The 15,711-nt window shown below is 45.0% G+C and overlaps 1 protein-coding gene across 2 annotated transcripts in view; it reads right to left on the bottom strand.

Moving 5' to 3' along the window:
- The window catches only part of plekhg4b (pleckstrin homology domain containing, family G (with RhoGef domain) member 4B), a 73,306-nt gene that overhangs the window by 3,798 nt on the left and 53,797 nt on the right, over positions 1 to 15,711 (bottom strand). For both annotated transcript variants that reach the window (XM_084336226.1, XM_084336227.1), the window contains exons 15-22: positions 13,233 to 13,482; positions 11,460 to 11,549; positions 9,322 to 9,546; positions 8,921 to 9,091; positions 8,105 to 8,282; positions 4,025 to 4,141; positions 2,784 to 3,056; positions 1,856 to 2,097 (exon numbers count right to left, since the gene is read on the bottom strand). In XM_084336226.1, coding sequence (XP_084192352.1) covers positions 1,856 to 2,097; positions 2,784 to 3,056; positions 4,025 to 4,141; positions 8,105 to 8,282; positions 8,921 to 9,091; positions 9,322 to 9,546; positions 11,460 to 11,549; positions 13,233 to 13,482 — 1,546 coding nt within the window. The remainder of the gene's footprint in view (positions 1 to 1,855; positions 2,098 to 2,783; positions 3,057 to 4,024; positions 4,142 to 8,104; positions 8,283 to 8,920; positions 9,092 to 9,321; positions 9,547 to 11,459; positions 11,550 to 13,232; positions 13,483 to 15,711) is intronic.

The following is a 15,711-nucleotide window of genomic DNA, read 5'->3' as shown; positions in this document are numbered from 1 at the left end:
GGTTCCTATAAAACAAATTTCACTCGTGCTAGTTTCAGTTTCAGTTTTCATGCAAAGAAAGGAGGATCGACTACTAACATGACTAAACACCTGCCTACTGCTAAGCCAGTGACCCAAAGACATGACCCTCCATCCATTGAGATTATGTGGTGAAAAAGTGCATCCCTTAGATGTTGAACTTAAGCACCAACATTTAAGCAACACAAGAATAGAGCTATGCTAGCTAGCTAGCTACCCACCCACCACCCTGACATACACTAACAGTAACATGAGCTAAGCTAGTTAGCTAGCTACCCACCACCCTGACCTACACTAACAGTAACATGAGCAAAGCTAGTTAGCTAGCTACCCACCACCCTGACCTACACTAACAGTAATATGAGCTAAGCTAGTTAGTTAGCTACCCACAACCCTGACCTACACTAACAGTAACATGAGCAAAGCTAGTTAGCTAGCTACCCACCACCCTGACCTACACTAACAGTAATATGAGCAAAGCTAGTTAGCTAGCTACCCACAACCCTGACCTACACTAACAGTAGTGTTATGTTATGTGTGTTGCAGTTATAGTAACTTACAATAAATAAATAAAATAATGGATTTATTATTGAATCATTAACACATCCTGCGGCAAAAATGAGTTTACTCGTTATTGCCCGCCAATCTAATAACGCCAATGAGTTTACTCGTTTTTATGATCGTTATTTCCTTTATTCGCTATTGGCATTCATAATTCATCCAGGAAGGCTCCGGGAGCCAGCTGGGCTCTGTCTGATATTGCAACGCCTCAATACCGCCGCCTGGTGGATTTCGGGCGAGTTGCACTCCACTCTAAACCGGATGTGGCGCTCTGTGCATCGAGGAAAAAGTTCCGGCAGAGCTATCTTGTTACGTGGATCCAGACAAACACCTTGAGTGCATTGGATCGCTTTCGAGACGCAAGAATCAATATGCTTTCGCCGTTTATTGCGTCGTACTAAACGGAAAATGGATCTAGCAGATCGAAATCAAATAATTGGAATTTTTTTTCTTCAGACTCATCGGCCACAGGTAGGAGTAATCTAACGTTAATTCCAGCTCGATTGTGCATTTATTTCATTGCAATCCATCTGATCAATGTATGATGTCGTACTAAAGAAAGCCGTTACTGACAATCAAGGAATCATAAACGACCCCCCCCCCCCTTTCCTTCATGCATGATGGAGCATAATGTATAGCGATCATATGCATTTGAATTTTTTAATATAGCGTGTATAGGAACGAAACGCCAATCGATTATGTATAATATGTGTCGGGGCCTATAACTCGCGTTCTAGGAATTACTGCTCTACACTCTAAAAACATACTTATATTCGCGACGGTACTAACACGACAATGTATGAATGGAAAAATATAACGTTCCCACATCCGGAACGATAGATACCTGATGTTGAATGGGCCATAGTAATGTCTATATAGCTATAATATTTAAAAAGTTATAGCCCTACAAAGAAGGTGAGCGACTCCATAGGGTTACAGCACTGGCAGAGAGTGGTATAAGATGGGCAAACTGCGTGGCAGACAATGTGTTAATAACAGAAACCAAATTAAACTATGCAATAATTAGTTAAACTGTATGAAGTCAATTGTGAAAATGAATATTATGTGTGTAGAGGTAAATATATATATATTTTTAAATAAAACAACAATAACAAAACAAATTGACCAGTTTTGTTCCATAAAGAACCGGAATCGAGAAACGCTAAGAACCGGAATCGAAAAGCGGAATCGGAATCGTTAAGATCCAAAAGATGGCCAACCCTATTCATAACAGTCAAAATGTTAGCATTCTTACGAGGGAGCATCAAACACTCACTGCTGTGATGAACTTGGTGCCCTGTGGCTGGAGCTCCTGCTCCTTCTGGAACATGGTGGGAGAGGCCATGGAGGAGTGTGAGGAGGGAAGCGTGGAGGAGCACAGGAAGGAGGAGGAGTCGTTGTTGTTGTTGCTGTAGGAGGCGATAGTGATGCTGGGGAGCCCAGGTATGGTGAGTGCGCTCAGACCCGTCACGCTGTCACTTGATGTACACTGGGAGGAGGTCTCCGAGCTCTCTGTGACTGTACAACACAAGACAAGGACACAACATGAATATTACAGCTATATTTCTTATATAAAAAAAGGAACCTGATGAAGGCGAGGTAAGCCTTGTGTTTTTATCCTCCTTTTTCTTTTTTTTATATGTGTGACGGCCACACCCCTTCCCTGCTCGTGGATGGTTTTGTATGTGTGTGTGTGTGTGTGTGTGTGTGTGTGTGTGTGTGTGTGTGTGTGTGTAACCTGTCCTGCAAGGACAATTTAAAAAAGGAAGGTTCATCACGTCAGAATACCAGCTTTCTATGCTCTGCTTGGTGCCAGTTGTGTGAGTGTGTGAGACCACATCAACAACACTGGTTAGAGAACACTGGTTAGAGAACACTGGTTAGAGAACACTGGTTAGAGAACACTGGTTAGAGAACACTGGTTAGAGAACACTGGTTAGAGAACACTAGTTAGAGAACACCGGTTAGAGAACACTGGTTAGAGAACACTAGTTAGAGAACACTGGTTAGAGAACACTGGTTAGAGAACACTAGTTAGAGAACACTGGTTAGAGAACACTAGTTAGAGAACACTGGTTAGAGAACACTAGTTAGAGAACACTGGTTAGAGAACACTGGTTAGAGAACACTGGTTAGAGAACACTAGTTAGAGAACACTGGTTAGAGAACACTGGTTAGAGAACACTAGGATGAACAGCACTCACTCATGGAGGGCTGGCTCCCCGTGTCGAGCTCGAGCTCGTCCTCCTCGATGCAGTCGTACGGCCAGTGGCCGAAGGAGGGGACGCTGCCCCCCGGGTAGGGGTGCGTGTTGGAGGGGGAGGAGTAGAGGTGGAGGTTGAGGGAGCCCAGCAGGGAGGAGGAGGACTGGCTGCTGGAGGAGGAGGTGCTGCTGTTGGAGATGGTGGAGTGAGGCCTCTTGATCGAGGCAGAGTGGTCAAACGAGGAGACCGCGATGGACGCCCGGGTCCTGCACTCTGTCAGGAGGGAAAGAGAGAGAGACAGAGGGAGAGAGGGAGAGAGAGAGAGACAGAGAGGGAGAGAGACAGAGAGAGAGAAAGAGACAGAGAGAAAGAGACAGAGAGGGAGAGAGACAGAGGGAGAGAGAGACAGAGAGAGAGAGAGAGAGAGAGACAGAGACAGAGAGAGAGGGAGAGAAAGAGACAGAGAGGGAGAGAGACAGAGGGAGAGAGAGAGACAGAGGGAGAGAGAGAGAGGCAGACAGAGGGAGAGAGAGAGAGAGACAGAGAGGGAGGGAGAGAGAGACAGAGAGGGAGGGAGGGAGAGAGAGAGAGAGAGAGAGAGAGAGAGAGAGAGAGAGAGAGAGAGAGAGAGAGAGAGAGGAGAGAGAGAAAGATAAAAGCAGCAGTGTTACTATACGTGGACATCAAGTTGGGGGTAAGGAGAATTCCTGTGGTAATAGTCATTAAAACTTAAAAAATTTGTTTCTTTCTTCAGATAATCCCTGGGTCCTCATGAAAGAGGCAGTGATGCCGTTCTGAATGACTGCAGATTAGTTCTACAGTGGTCGGAATGTCAAAAACCAGCGTGGCTCTGATTACATCTTAAAAAGAAAATCTAAATATTGTGAGCACTAAAACACCTGTGACAGAGACAGGCCGAGACAAGCTCCTAGATTCTTAGACAGGATTGCAAAGAAGTCAACATATAATCTTACGAGCATAACTGCATATTGTGTGTGTGTGTGTGTGTGTGTGTGTGTGTGTGTGTGTGTGCGTGTGTGCGTGTGTGTAGGCATTATTCACTATCAGCAGTTTTCATCACCAACTGGAAATGAAAACAGAAAACTATTTACAGGGTTAGTCACAGTCTGCAGCTTCTAGATAATGACGATATATAACTTGACAGAGTGGAGAAGAAGGAGCAGGAAGAGAAGCAGACAGATGCAGGGGGGGGGGGGCGGCCTGGGTAGATGTAGCCTCACCTGACCCCTTCATGATGTAATCGATGGCTCTGTCGCTGATCGCTGCCTCGCTGGGCTTGATGTCCATAAAGGGTTTGCTTCCGATCCCCATGGAGACCATCTCCTGCATGCGCAGCTCTGTGGTTCCCGACAAGATGAAACAGATTTAACGGAACACTGTGGCAATCGAATGAATACCGTGATTGATTGTGTCACTTTTTTTTTTTTGATCCACTTTTTCTCCCATTTTCTATATTTTCTCCCATCCCAATTTCGTATCATCCAATTCAACCCTCCCCTGTCACGAACGCTGTTTCTTGCCTCCCACAAGCCGGCTGCAATGTGGACTAAGTCATACATAGCACAAGTCCCCTCCGGTACTTGAGGTAACAGCAGTCGCATCTTTTCACCTGCGCAGCTCGACCTCTCAGTGTCGAGGAGTAACGCGTGGGAGGCTCACGCTGCCCCCGACACTTCCTGATTCTACTGCGCAGGCGCACCAACCGACTTGTAGGAGTCGCTTGTTCACAACGTTCGATCCCCACCCTTCAGTTTTCCCTCCCCGTAATACGGCCAATGTGTATTACTGCGGACGACCAGCCAAACTGAAAAACAATGTGGAGAGCTGGATTCGAACACGCGAATCCTAGCGTCTCCACACTGGTGGCGAGTGCCTTAGACCACTACACCACCTAGCCGCCTTGATTGTGTCACTTTTAATGCACATCTAGATACAAGACTATAACAATAACACGGTGTTGTGTAGATGCAAAGCATCAGAGCAGATAGTCTGAACGTGGGTCAAAGAGGCATACCTGTGAAGATTGGCCCTACTGTGAGTGAGTGAGTGAGTGAGTGAGTGAGTGAGTGAGTGAGTGAGTGAGTGAGTCTATGAAGTGCTTCACTTTTTACAATGACGAGCGTTCTCACATAGACTGAACTGGTCTTACACAAAGTGCAATGCCTGTGAGCTGCCACCAGGGGCAGAGTGGCTAAGTGTGAATGAATGACTCAGTGACTGAATGAAGGAGTGAGTTAGTGACAATCATAGATTTGCTTTCCATCTAAGGTGAGTAAAATAAAAGGATTCAAATATCAAGATGACCTTAGTGCAATTAGTAATTTTTAATGTTTCTTTCTTATAGCTGAATTAGTTGCTAGTCCTTAGTCATTTAATTTTTTTCTTCTTTCTATAATTTTCTCCCATCCCATAATTTAGTCGTTATGCCAATTCCCTTCCAGGCCATTGCCCCACTGTCGGTCTGGGGAGGGTGTAGACCAGGGGTGGCCAACCTTTTTTGAACCAAGATCTACTTTTTTATTTACCACCTAGCCCGAGAGCTACCAGCCAAAATTGTATATTGTAAGCCGTCATTTGAGGCTTTATAAAAGCAGCATAATGAACACAAATCTGTCAGTGCCGAGTCCGACCTCATCTTAAATAACAAACAGCATTGCTTGTTGTAGTTAACAAGGAGAGGAAGAGTTGATTTAGCAAATCTTTTTTTTAATAATAAAATGTTATTAATCAAGATCTACTTGAAATCAGCCCGCAATCTACCTGTCGATCGCGATCGACTGGTTGGGCACCACTGGTGTAGACTATCACATGCCTCCTCCGATACATGATGTGGAGTCGCCAGCCACTTTTTTTAATCTGACAGCTAGGAGTTTCACTGGGAGAACGTAACGCGTGCAGAGGAAACACTATTTCCCCCAGATCCCCTCCCTGCTGAACAGTAGGAGTCGTTGTTTGCAAAGACCAGGACTCATATACCCCACCGGCTTCCCACCCGCGAACACTGCCAATTGTGTTCGTAGAGACGACTGACCAAGCCGGAGGTACCGCGGACAGCTGGATTCCAACCCAGAGTCTCTGCGGTGGTAGGCGAGTGCTTAGTCCTCTAGTCTACGTAATTTCTTAAAAAGCATAAACACGCTGCTGGCATCACAATAAGGTCCTTCTGCATGATTCTATTCTTCTCAGGAAGGACAATAATGTGGGAAAACAAAATGCTATAAATGTGTCAACAAACTAATTGTTTAGTCGTCAAGCTCCTATGACTATTCGACTAAGGACTTCTTCAGTCGAGGACGGCCCTGATAACCGTGACCCTGGTCCCTGATAGGTAGTGCGTCTTACCTCTGTTCCTGAGTGCCTGTCTCCAGAGGATCTGATAGGTAGTGCTGATCTGATAGGTAGTGCTGTGCTGATAGGTAGTGCTGATCTGATAGGTAGTGCCGATCTGATAGGTAGTGCTGTGCTGATAGGTAGTGCTGATCTGATAGGTAGTGCTGTGCTGATAGGTAGTGCTGATCTGATAGGTAGTGCTGATCTGATAGGTAGTGCTGATCTGATAGGTAGTGCTGATCTGATAGGTAGTGCTGTGCTGATCTGATAGGTAGTGCTGATCTGATAGGTAGTGCTGTGCTGATCTGATAGGTAGTGCTGATCTGATAGGTAGTGCTGATCTGATAGGTAGTGCTGTGCTGATAGGTAGTGCTGATCTGATAGGTAGTGCTGTGCTGATCTGATAGGTAGTGCTGATCTGATAGGTAGTGCTGTGCTGATCTGATAGGTAGTGCCGATCTGATAGGTAGTGCTGATCTGATAGGTAGTGCTGTGCTGATCTGATAGGTAGTGTTGATCTGATAGGTGATAGGTAGTGCTGATCTGATAGGTAGTGCTGATCTGATAGGTAGTGCTGTGCTGATCTGATAGGTAGTGCTGATCTGATAGGTAGTGCTGATCTGATAGGTAGTGCTGATCTGATAGGTAGTGCTGTGCTGATCTGATAGGTAGTGCTGATCTGATAGGTAGTGCTGATCTGATAGGTAGTGCTGTGCTGATCTGATAGGTAGTGCTGATCTGATAGGTAGTGCTGTGCTGATAGGTAGTGCTGATCTGATAGGTAGTGCTGATCTGATAGGTAGTGCCGATCTGATAGGTAGTGCTGATCTGATAGGTAGTGCTGTGCTGATAGGTAGTGCTGTGCTGATAGGTAGTGCTGATCTGATAGGTAGTGCTGATCTGATAGGTAGTGCTGTGCTGATAGGTAGTGCTGATCTGATAGGTAGTGCTGATCTGATAGGTAGTGCTGATCTGATAGGTAGTGCTGTGCTGATAGGTAGTGCTGATCTGATAGGTAGTGCTGTGCTGATCTGATAGGTAGTGCTGATCTGATAGGTAGTGCTGATCTGGTAGTGCCGATCTGATAGGTAGTGCCGATCTGATAGGTAGTGCTGATCTGATAGGTAGTGCTGATCTGATAGGTAGTGCCGATCTGATAGGTAGTGCTGATCTGATAGGTAGTGCTGTGCTGATAGGTAGTGCTGATCTGATAGGTAGTGCTGTGCTGATAGGTAGTGCTGATCTGATAGGTAGTGCTGATCTGATAGGTAGTGCTGTGCTGATCTGATAGGTAGTGCTGATCTGATAGGTAGTGCTGATCTGATAGGTAGTGCTGTGCTGATAGGTAGTGCTGATCTGATAGGTAGTGCTGTGCTGATAGGTAGTGCTGATCTGATAGGTAGTGCTGATCTGATAGGTAGTGCTGTGCTGTGCTGATAGGTAGTGCTGATCTGATAGGTAGTGCTGATCTGATAGGTAGTGCTGATCTGATAGGTAGTGCTGTGCTGATAGGTAGTGCTGATCTGATAGGTAGTGCTGATCTGATAGGTAGTGCTGTGCTGATAGGTAGTGCTGATCTGATAGGTAGTGCTGTGCTGTGCTGATAGGTAGTGCTGATCTGATAGGTAGTGCTGATCTGATAGGTAGTGCTGTGCTGATCTGATAGGTAGTGCTGATCTGATAGGTAGTGCTGTGCTGATCTGATAGGTAGTGCTGTGCTGATCTGATAGGTAGTGCTGATCTGATAGGTAGTGCTGATCTGATAGGTAGTGCTGATCTGATCTGATAGGTAGTGCCGATCTGATAGGTAGTGCTGATCTGATAGGTAGTGCTGATCTGATAGGTAGTGCTGTGCTGATAGGTAGTGCTGATCTGATAGGTAGTGCTGATCTGATCTGATAGGTAGTGCCGATCTGATAGGTAGTGCTGATCTGATAGGTAGTGCTGATCTGATAGGTAGTGCTTCTTACCTCTGTTCCTGAGTGCTTGTCTCCAGAGGATCTTGCCAATGATGGCCGTCCACACGGCCTTGACCTCCCCGGAGCTGGCTTGGAGTATGAACGTATCCTGGGACTTTCTGCGACGGAACCAGATCTCGAACCGTAGGCCGCTGTCCCCCACGCTCTCCGTCATGCCTATCTCTGCGGTCTGAAGCGGCGGTGGAGAGAGAGAACATTCAGTGAGCACCTCGTACACAACAGCGCTGCTTCTTCCGGCCAGAGCAGGAACCATACGATGTCCAAAAGTAATGTAATCCAACTATGTGTTGTCATTGTCCCCCACCTAGTCCGACGAAGCTACAGTATGAACCTATTTACCCTTTTTTTTTTTTTTTTTACAAATTCAGAGTTCATTATATTGTTTACACTGTTTAATTTTTTCCTCATATTTTTATATTCAGATTAAATTGTATTGCCTATATTTACGTCTTTCTACTATTACCCTGTACCTCCCCTCCCCCTTCCCCCATGCTGCTATCACGCCCGAATTTCCCTCAAGGGGATCAATAAAGGAATATCTTATCTTATCTTATGCGAAACGTGTCATTCGCTGCTGTTTTATAAAACTTAATTTATAAACCAAAATCAAGTCAGTTGAAACTTTCCCGGTATACCTCGGATTACGCAAATCCCCGAATGTAAACAAAGAAAATATTACAATCGCCTCACACATGACCCATAACGGGAGCCTAGCGGCTGTCCAAACATACGGTGAAATATAGGAACACGTTAAGATGGGGAAAGAAAAACAGAAAACAAAGTTGCCGAAGGATTGTTCAGACGAACCTTGAAGGACTGTTTGTAGATGTAAATGTCGTATCCTCCTTCTATCTTTTTGGTCTTGCTGAAGAGGATGAGGTCTTCAAACAAGAAGACGTGGCGGAGGTATTTCCTCCTCCCACACCAGACAATGAACTCATCCTGGCAGCGGAGTTGACCCTGTTCTTTTAGGTTCACCTGCGAAGGAAACAAGGCCGTGTTCATGCGTCAGAGAGAACAATAGAACGACCGCCAGCATCCTGACCCCACTATATACAGTATGCGCAACTGGGTGACTTCCGGCTGTTTAATCACCGGTTTCTCTATCGCCATTGGTCGGGTGCTTCACCGTCGGCCCCTTTGCGCTATACGTTCACGTCCCCCTGAATAAACATCGAAAGTGGGTCTCGGGGCGCCCCGCCGCTTACATCACAACCCCGGATGGCGTCCATGGCCAGCAGGTCGTTGCCGTGGCGAAGCTGGAACTTGACCATCTCCTCTGCCGTGCGGAGGTCGCTGAGCTCCTGCTCCTGGGACTGGCCGCACTCCTTGATCAGATCCTTCAGCAGGAGCGCGTATTTACTCATCCTCTGGATGGGCTTCAGCAGGTAGGACGCCAGGTCCATCTTGTCCCCCAGCTCCACCTGCTTATTCTGGGGGCAGAGTGACCGGGTGAGTGGGGGATTCAATGGGGGGATATACAATCCATCCACCAATTTTGTTCTCTTTAAAGGCTCCATTAAAGTTATCTAAATGTAAACCAAGGAAACTACAAAAGAAGGAAGGGTCATACGTCACTGTGTAGCGCATGAACGGGAATGGTGTGGGAGTTTTCTATTTGGCCAACATTGAATTAAACGGTATAGCCATCTCCTCGTTTTTGACATTTAAACGGGTTTATTACCTTGGATGTCATAATCATCAGCAATTTGTTGCATTGTTAACTAGATAACGTTTGATATATTGGTTGATGTATAATTCCTCAGATAGCTGGTATATTTAACATTTGAATACAGGCTTCAATATAACTGCCACCAAAGTCTGGCACCAAGCAGAGCATAGAATGCTGGTATTCTGACGTGATGATCCTTCCTTCTTTTATAGTTTCCTTGATGTAAACAAATGGGCAGCCCCACCATCGAAAACAAGAAAAAATAGAGACATGTTTTTATTCTCTTATTGATTGACTTAGCTCTAGGACAAACACTAGACAGTGGGCAAATGCGTGTTTTTAATTGTATTCACGGAGGTTTTGTGGCTGTAACAGATTTGTTTACATTGGTAATGTTTGTAAACAACACTGGATTAAAACATGAATCACATGATTCCGACAAATCCACTCAGCCATCTGGCGTCATATTTGCAGTTATCTTAATGGATTTATTGATTTAAAATGCTCAGAAAAACGTCATATGACTTTGTCATGACATTGCACTTGACTGTGTTAACGTATGTTAGCACTGAAATGCACGCCAGTGTATTTAGCCAGAGCGTCTTATGAATAGACTTTAATAAATAAATTAATAACAATAATAATATCTATATATTTTTATAAAACAAATCGTCAAATCGTCATTATTGACCTGCCGAATCCAATTTGACTAAGAGACTTCTGAGTCGGGTACAGCCCTAGTATGTTCCATCTACAGATCAAACTCTTCCAAGAATATATGTGAATATACCCCACGGTTATGGTATGGTAATTAATACACAAGTTCCTTAGTATTGTGTCTTCACTGAAACAGTTGGACGGCTTAGAGGAAGATGGCGTAGAGGAGACAGAGGAGCAAAGGTTCTGATGGGATTTGATCCTCCGCCAACAGGAGTACGTGAGGCAGGGGGTCTTAACCACTACAATACATGATACATCATCTCTGGTTACATCATCACAGATTAATGATGTTTCCAATGCAAGACATCGATGGGGGGCTACTTGTTGTACAAACGGCAAGGCTGTGGCTGACAATGTATGGGTCAATTCTAATGTATTTCATATTTGTTTACAGTTGGGTTTTAACAATGAACTCTGTATAAGATATTCTCATTTGGAAACAAGGACCATGTAGACTCGACCACCGTGTAATAAGAACATCATTTAGTGATTGAGCCATTCTATAGAGGCCTTGCACGGAATCTTTGTGTAGTTTGTGTAGTTATCTTCCCATATGGCTGGCAGTAACCATTGGTAACCACTTTCAAAAGAAAATGCCTAATTTCTGTGCAGTGCTAGAGTAGGTAAACACTGAAAAAGCATGATATTACTGTTCTACTGTGACTTGTTTACAAGATCCAGTAATAAGACACCAAAGTATTATGTCTTTGTTTATATATTTCTCATATATCAACACATAGCAAGCGTTGTTTTGCACATAGTAACCGCTGCCTCTTCCATTGCCATGTACAAAACAATGTTGAAAGACAACTACACAAACATTCCGGGCAAGGCCTCTATCAGGCGTTTATTATTCCACGGAATTTTACATTGGCTGAGTCTACACGGTCCTCGTGTGAAAAACGATCGATCGAAAAAATGGGACCAGACGGGGGCGCCGCTCTCCAGACGCACCTTAAAGAATCCGTTCCCATGGCTGGTGAGCAGAGCGTCTGACTGGGGCTTATTCTTGCTGTACAGAGCATACATTCCAAACTGATCCTCCTGCGGCGCACAAAGAATAACAAGTTACAACACTGACTACAGTAGAGGGTACACACACACATTTCAGCATGCTCTACCAAACACTGTGAACCACCCTGCTCCAGAGAGAGAGAGATGGTAGAAAACAACGTCTGGGCTTCCTGTTATTAGCCAGCCCCGTCTCGCGGCCGACGCGGAAAAAACAGGTCAAGGATGAGCCACACTCGGGCTAAGTGTAGTGGACGTAGGGTGACCAGATGCAAAAAGTCCAAAAGCAGGACAACAGTACGATTTTGGTGGGACAAAGTGGGACAAAGTGGGACAGATAGATAATGTAATTTTTTTTTATTAGAATAACATAACACTGAGACCAATGTTTTTTTTTTTGCTTCAAAAAGAGGGACATCCTCTCAATATGTGGGACGTTCGGTCAAATGGTGGGACAGTACAACCAAAAGGGGGACACCTGGTCACCCTCAGTGGACGTTGAATCCTAACGGTGAGGGAGAAGGGATGTGAGAGGTGATGGCGCCGGTGTGTGAGTGAGGTAACCGCCGCACTGAGCTCCGATTCCGACGGAGCTGTTTTGAGTAGGGATGGGTGATCACGAGTTATTGATAAGATGAAATATTCCTTTATTGATTCCTTGGGGGAAATTCAGGCATCATAGCAGCATGAGGGAGGGGGGAGGGGAGGTACAGGTATGGGCAGGGTAATAGTAGAAAGACATAAATGTAGGTAATAACTTTGATCTGAATATAAAAATATGAGACAAATAAACAGTGTAAACAAAGGTGCAGATGAGGGTCTATTATGCCCTATCGGTTATATTATACATTACAATAAATATAGGCAATAAATAATTTTAATCTTAATATATACTAGTAAGAGTAAAAGTAAACAGTGTAGACAAGGTACCCTAACTGGCATGACATACATCATATGTTGTAGTCTGTGTAGTCATACGCCGTTTCAACTGAACCCAATTGGTTTTTGAGGGTGCTCGATTAATTTTTTTATTTGGTTACCACTAAATAGGTCCACCAGGGGTGCTTGTTTGTGTCACTGAAACAGAGATCTCGCTCCTGTGAGTTGTTGCAGGAAGACAACACTGCTAGTACCGCAAAAGGTTTGTTGCGTTGGAGCGCAGCTAGCTTGGCCTTATCTAAGGGATGGAAACAACGGTTCGTGTTTGTGCATTTCCAAGTTGTGCCGCCAATGTGTTGCCCACTTTGCTTGCCACTTTCCATGAGCAGAGAGACCTACTGTGGACAGAGTGGAGGTAATGTAGTCACAGTGTGACTGTTTTGACTGACAATAAGCATCGGGTATATTTGGTATATTGTTATGTCCGCAGAGCAAGACATAATAAAATCGGTAGCATCTGTGTATCAGTGTGTGTGTGTGTGTGACTGCAATATCTTGTTATTGCTGCTGCCGTGTGCTTTAAGATGCGTTCTAAAAATAGATTTCCCTAAACTACTCGAGTAAGCACTACTCGAGTAATTCATGCGAGTACTCGAACTGGAAAAACATTGCTCATGCCCATTTTGAGTCAGCATCAAAAGTTTAACACGACGTAAATCACTCTCCTAAACTGTAGACTGGAGTCATCGGGTCTGAGAGGTTGTATTTAGGCTGTCAGTACGCAGCCTCAGGGGCACGAGTGAGGGTCTGGGAGTCTGGCTGGAGGGCGGGACTCACGTGTCTGAGGAAGCAGCTGCTGATGGACAGAGGGGAGTGGGCGCAGGACTCCAGCTCTCTCAGGAAGTACTGGCTGTGGAAGTCGCAGAGCTTCTCCATGTTCCCGAAGATGGTGCCGCGCTTCCCCCGCAGGTCCTGGGGCAGGTCCAGGCGCTCCATCTCGGGGAAGTAGTGCTCGATGATGTAGCTGAGCGACCGCACGTACTCCCTCTCCGTGGCGAGCATCTCGTCCATGATGTGCTGCACCTTACTGTCGAGCGGAAAGGTGCCAGGAACAAGTCAGACTGGAATCTTGGTTTTCATCTCATACTGTGTCCTCAGATTCATCTCTAATGATAGATACGACACTCATCACTCTGCCCTCAGACTCAACTCTAATGATAGATACGACACTCATCACTCTGCCCTCAGACTCAACTCTAATGATAGATACGACACTCATCACTCTGCCCTCAGACTCAACTCTAATGATAGATACGACACTCATCACTCTGCCCTCAGACTCAACTCTAATGATAGATACGACACTCATCACTGCCCTCAGATTCATCACTAATGATAGATACGACACTCATCACTCTGCCCTCAGACTCAACACTAATGATAGATACGACACTCATCACTCTGCCCTCAGACTCAACACTAATGATAGATACGACACTCATCACTCTGCCCTCAGACTCAACACTAATGATAGATACGACACTCATCACTCTGCCCTCAGACTCAACTCTAATGATAGATACGACACTCATCACTCTGCCCTCAGACTCAACTCTAATGATAGATACGACACTCATCACTCTGCCCTCAGACTCAACTCTAATGATAGATACGACACTCATCACTCTGCCCTCAGACTAAACACTAATGATAGATACAACACTCATCACTGCCCTCAGACTCAACTCTAATGATAGATACGACACTCATCACTCTGCCCTCAGACTCAACTCTAATGATAGATACGACACTCATCACTCTGCCCTCAGACTCAACTCTAATGATAGATACGACACTCATCACTCTGCCCTCAGACTCAACTCTAATGATAGATACGACACTCATCACTCTGCCCTCAGACTCAACTCTAATGATAGATACGACACTCATCACTCTGCCCTCAGACTCAACACTAATGATAGATACGACACTCATCACTCTGCCCTCAGACTCAACTCTAATGATAGATACGACACTCATCACTCTGCCCTCAGACTCAACACTAATGATAGATACGACACTCATCACTCTGCCCTCAGACTCAACACTAATGATAGATACGACACTCATCACTCTGCCCTCAGACTCAACACTAATGATAGATACGACACTCATCACTCTGCCCTCAGACTCAACACTAATGATAGATACGACACTCATCACTCTGCCCTCAGACTCAACACTAATGATAGATACGACACTCATCACTCTGCCCTCAGACTCAACACTAATGATAGATACGACACTCATCACTCTGCCCTCAGACTCAACTCTAATGATAGATACAACACTCATCACTCTGCCCTCAGACTCAACACTAATGATAGATACGACACTCATCACTCTGCCCTCAGATTCATCACTAATGATAGATACGACACTCATCACTCTGCCCTCAGACTCAACTCTAATGATAGATACGACACTCATCACTCTGCCCTCAGACTCAACTCTAATGATAGATACGACACTCATCACTCTGCCCTCAGACTCAACACTAATGATAGATACGACACTCATCACTCTGCCCTCAGATTCATCACTAATGATAGATACGACACTCATCACTCTGCCCTCAGACTCAACACTAATGATAGATACGACACTCATCACTCTGCCCTCAGACTCAACTCTAATGATAGATACGACACTCATCACTCTGCCCTCAGACTCAACTCTAATGATAGATACGACACTCATCACTCTGCCCTCAGACTCAACTCTAATGATAGATACGACACTCATCACTCTGCCCTCAGACTCAACTCTAATGATAGATACGACACTCATCACTCTGCCCTCAGACTCAACTCTAATGATAGATACGACACTCATCACTCTGCCCTCAGACTCAACACTAATGATAGATACGACACTCATCACTCTGCCCTCAGATTCATCACTAATGATAGATACGACACTCATCACTCTGCCCTCAGACTCAACACTAATGATAGATACGACACTCATCACTCTGCCCTCAGACTAAACTCTAATGATAGATACGACACTCATCACTCTGCCCTCAGACTCAACTCTAATGATAGATACGACACTCATCACTCTGCCCTCAGACTCAACTCTAATGATAGATACGACACTCATCACTCTGCCCTCAGACTCAACACTAATGATAGATACGACACTCATCACTCTGCCCTCAGATTCATCACTAATGATAGATACGACACTCATCACTCTGCCCTCAGACTCAACTCTAATGATAGATACGACACTCATCACTCTGCCCTCAGAC

The sequence above is a fragment of the Notolepis coatsorum genome (assembly GCF_963971535.1).
Source record: "Notolepis coatsorum genome assembly, chromosome: 19".
Taxonomy (NCBI): Eukaryota; Metazoa; Chordata; class Actinopteri; order Aulopiformes; family Paralepididae; genus Notolepis; species Notolepis coatsorum.
This window is presented reverse-complemented; position numbering and strand designations above follow the sequence as displayed.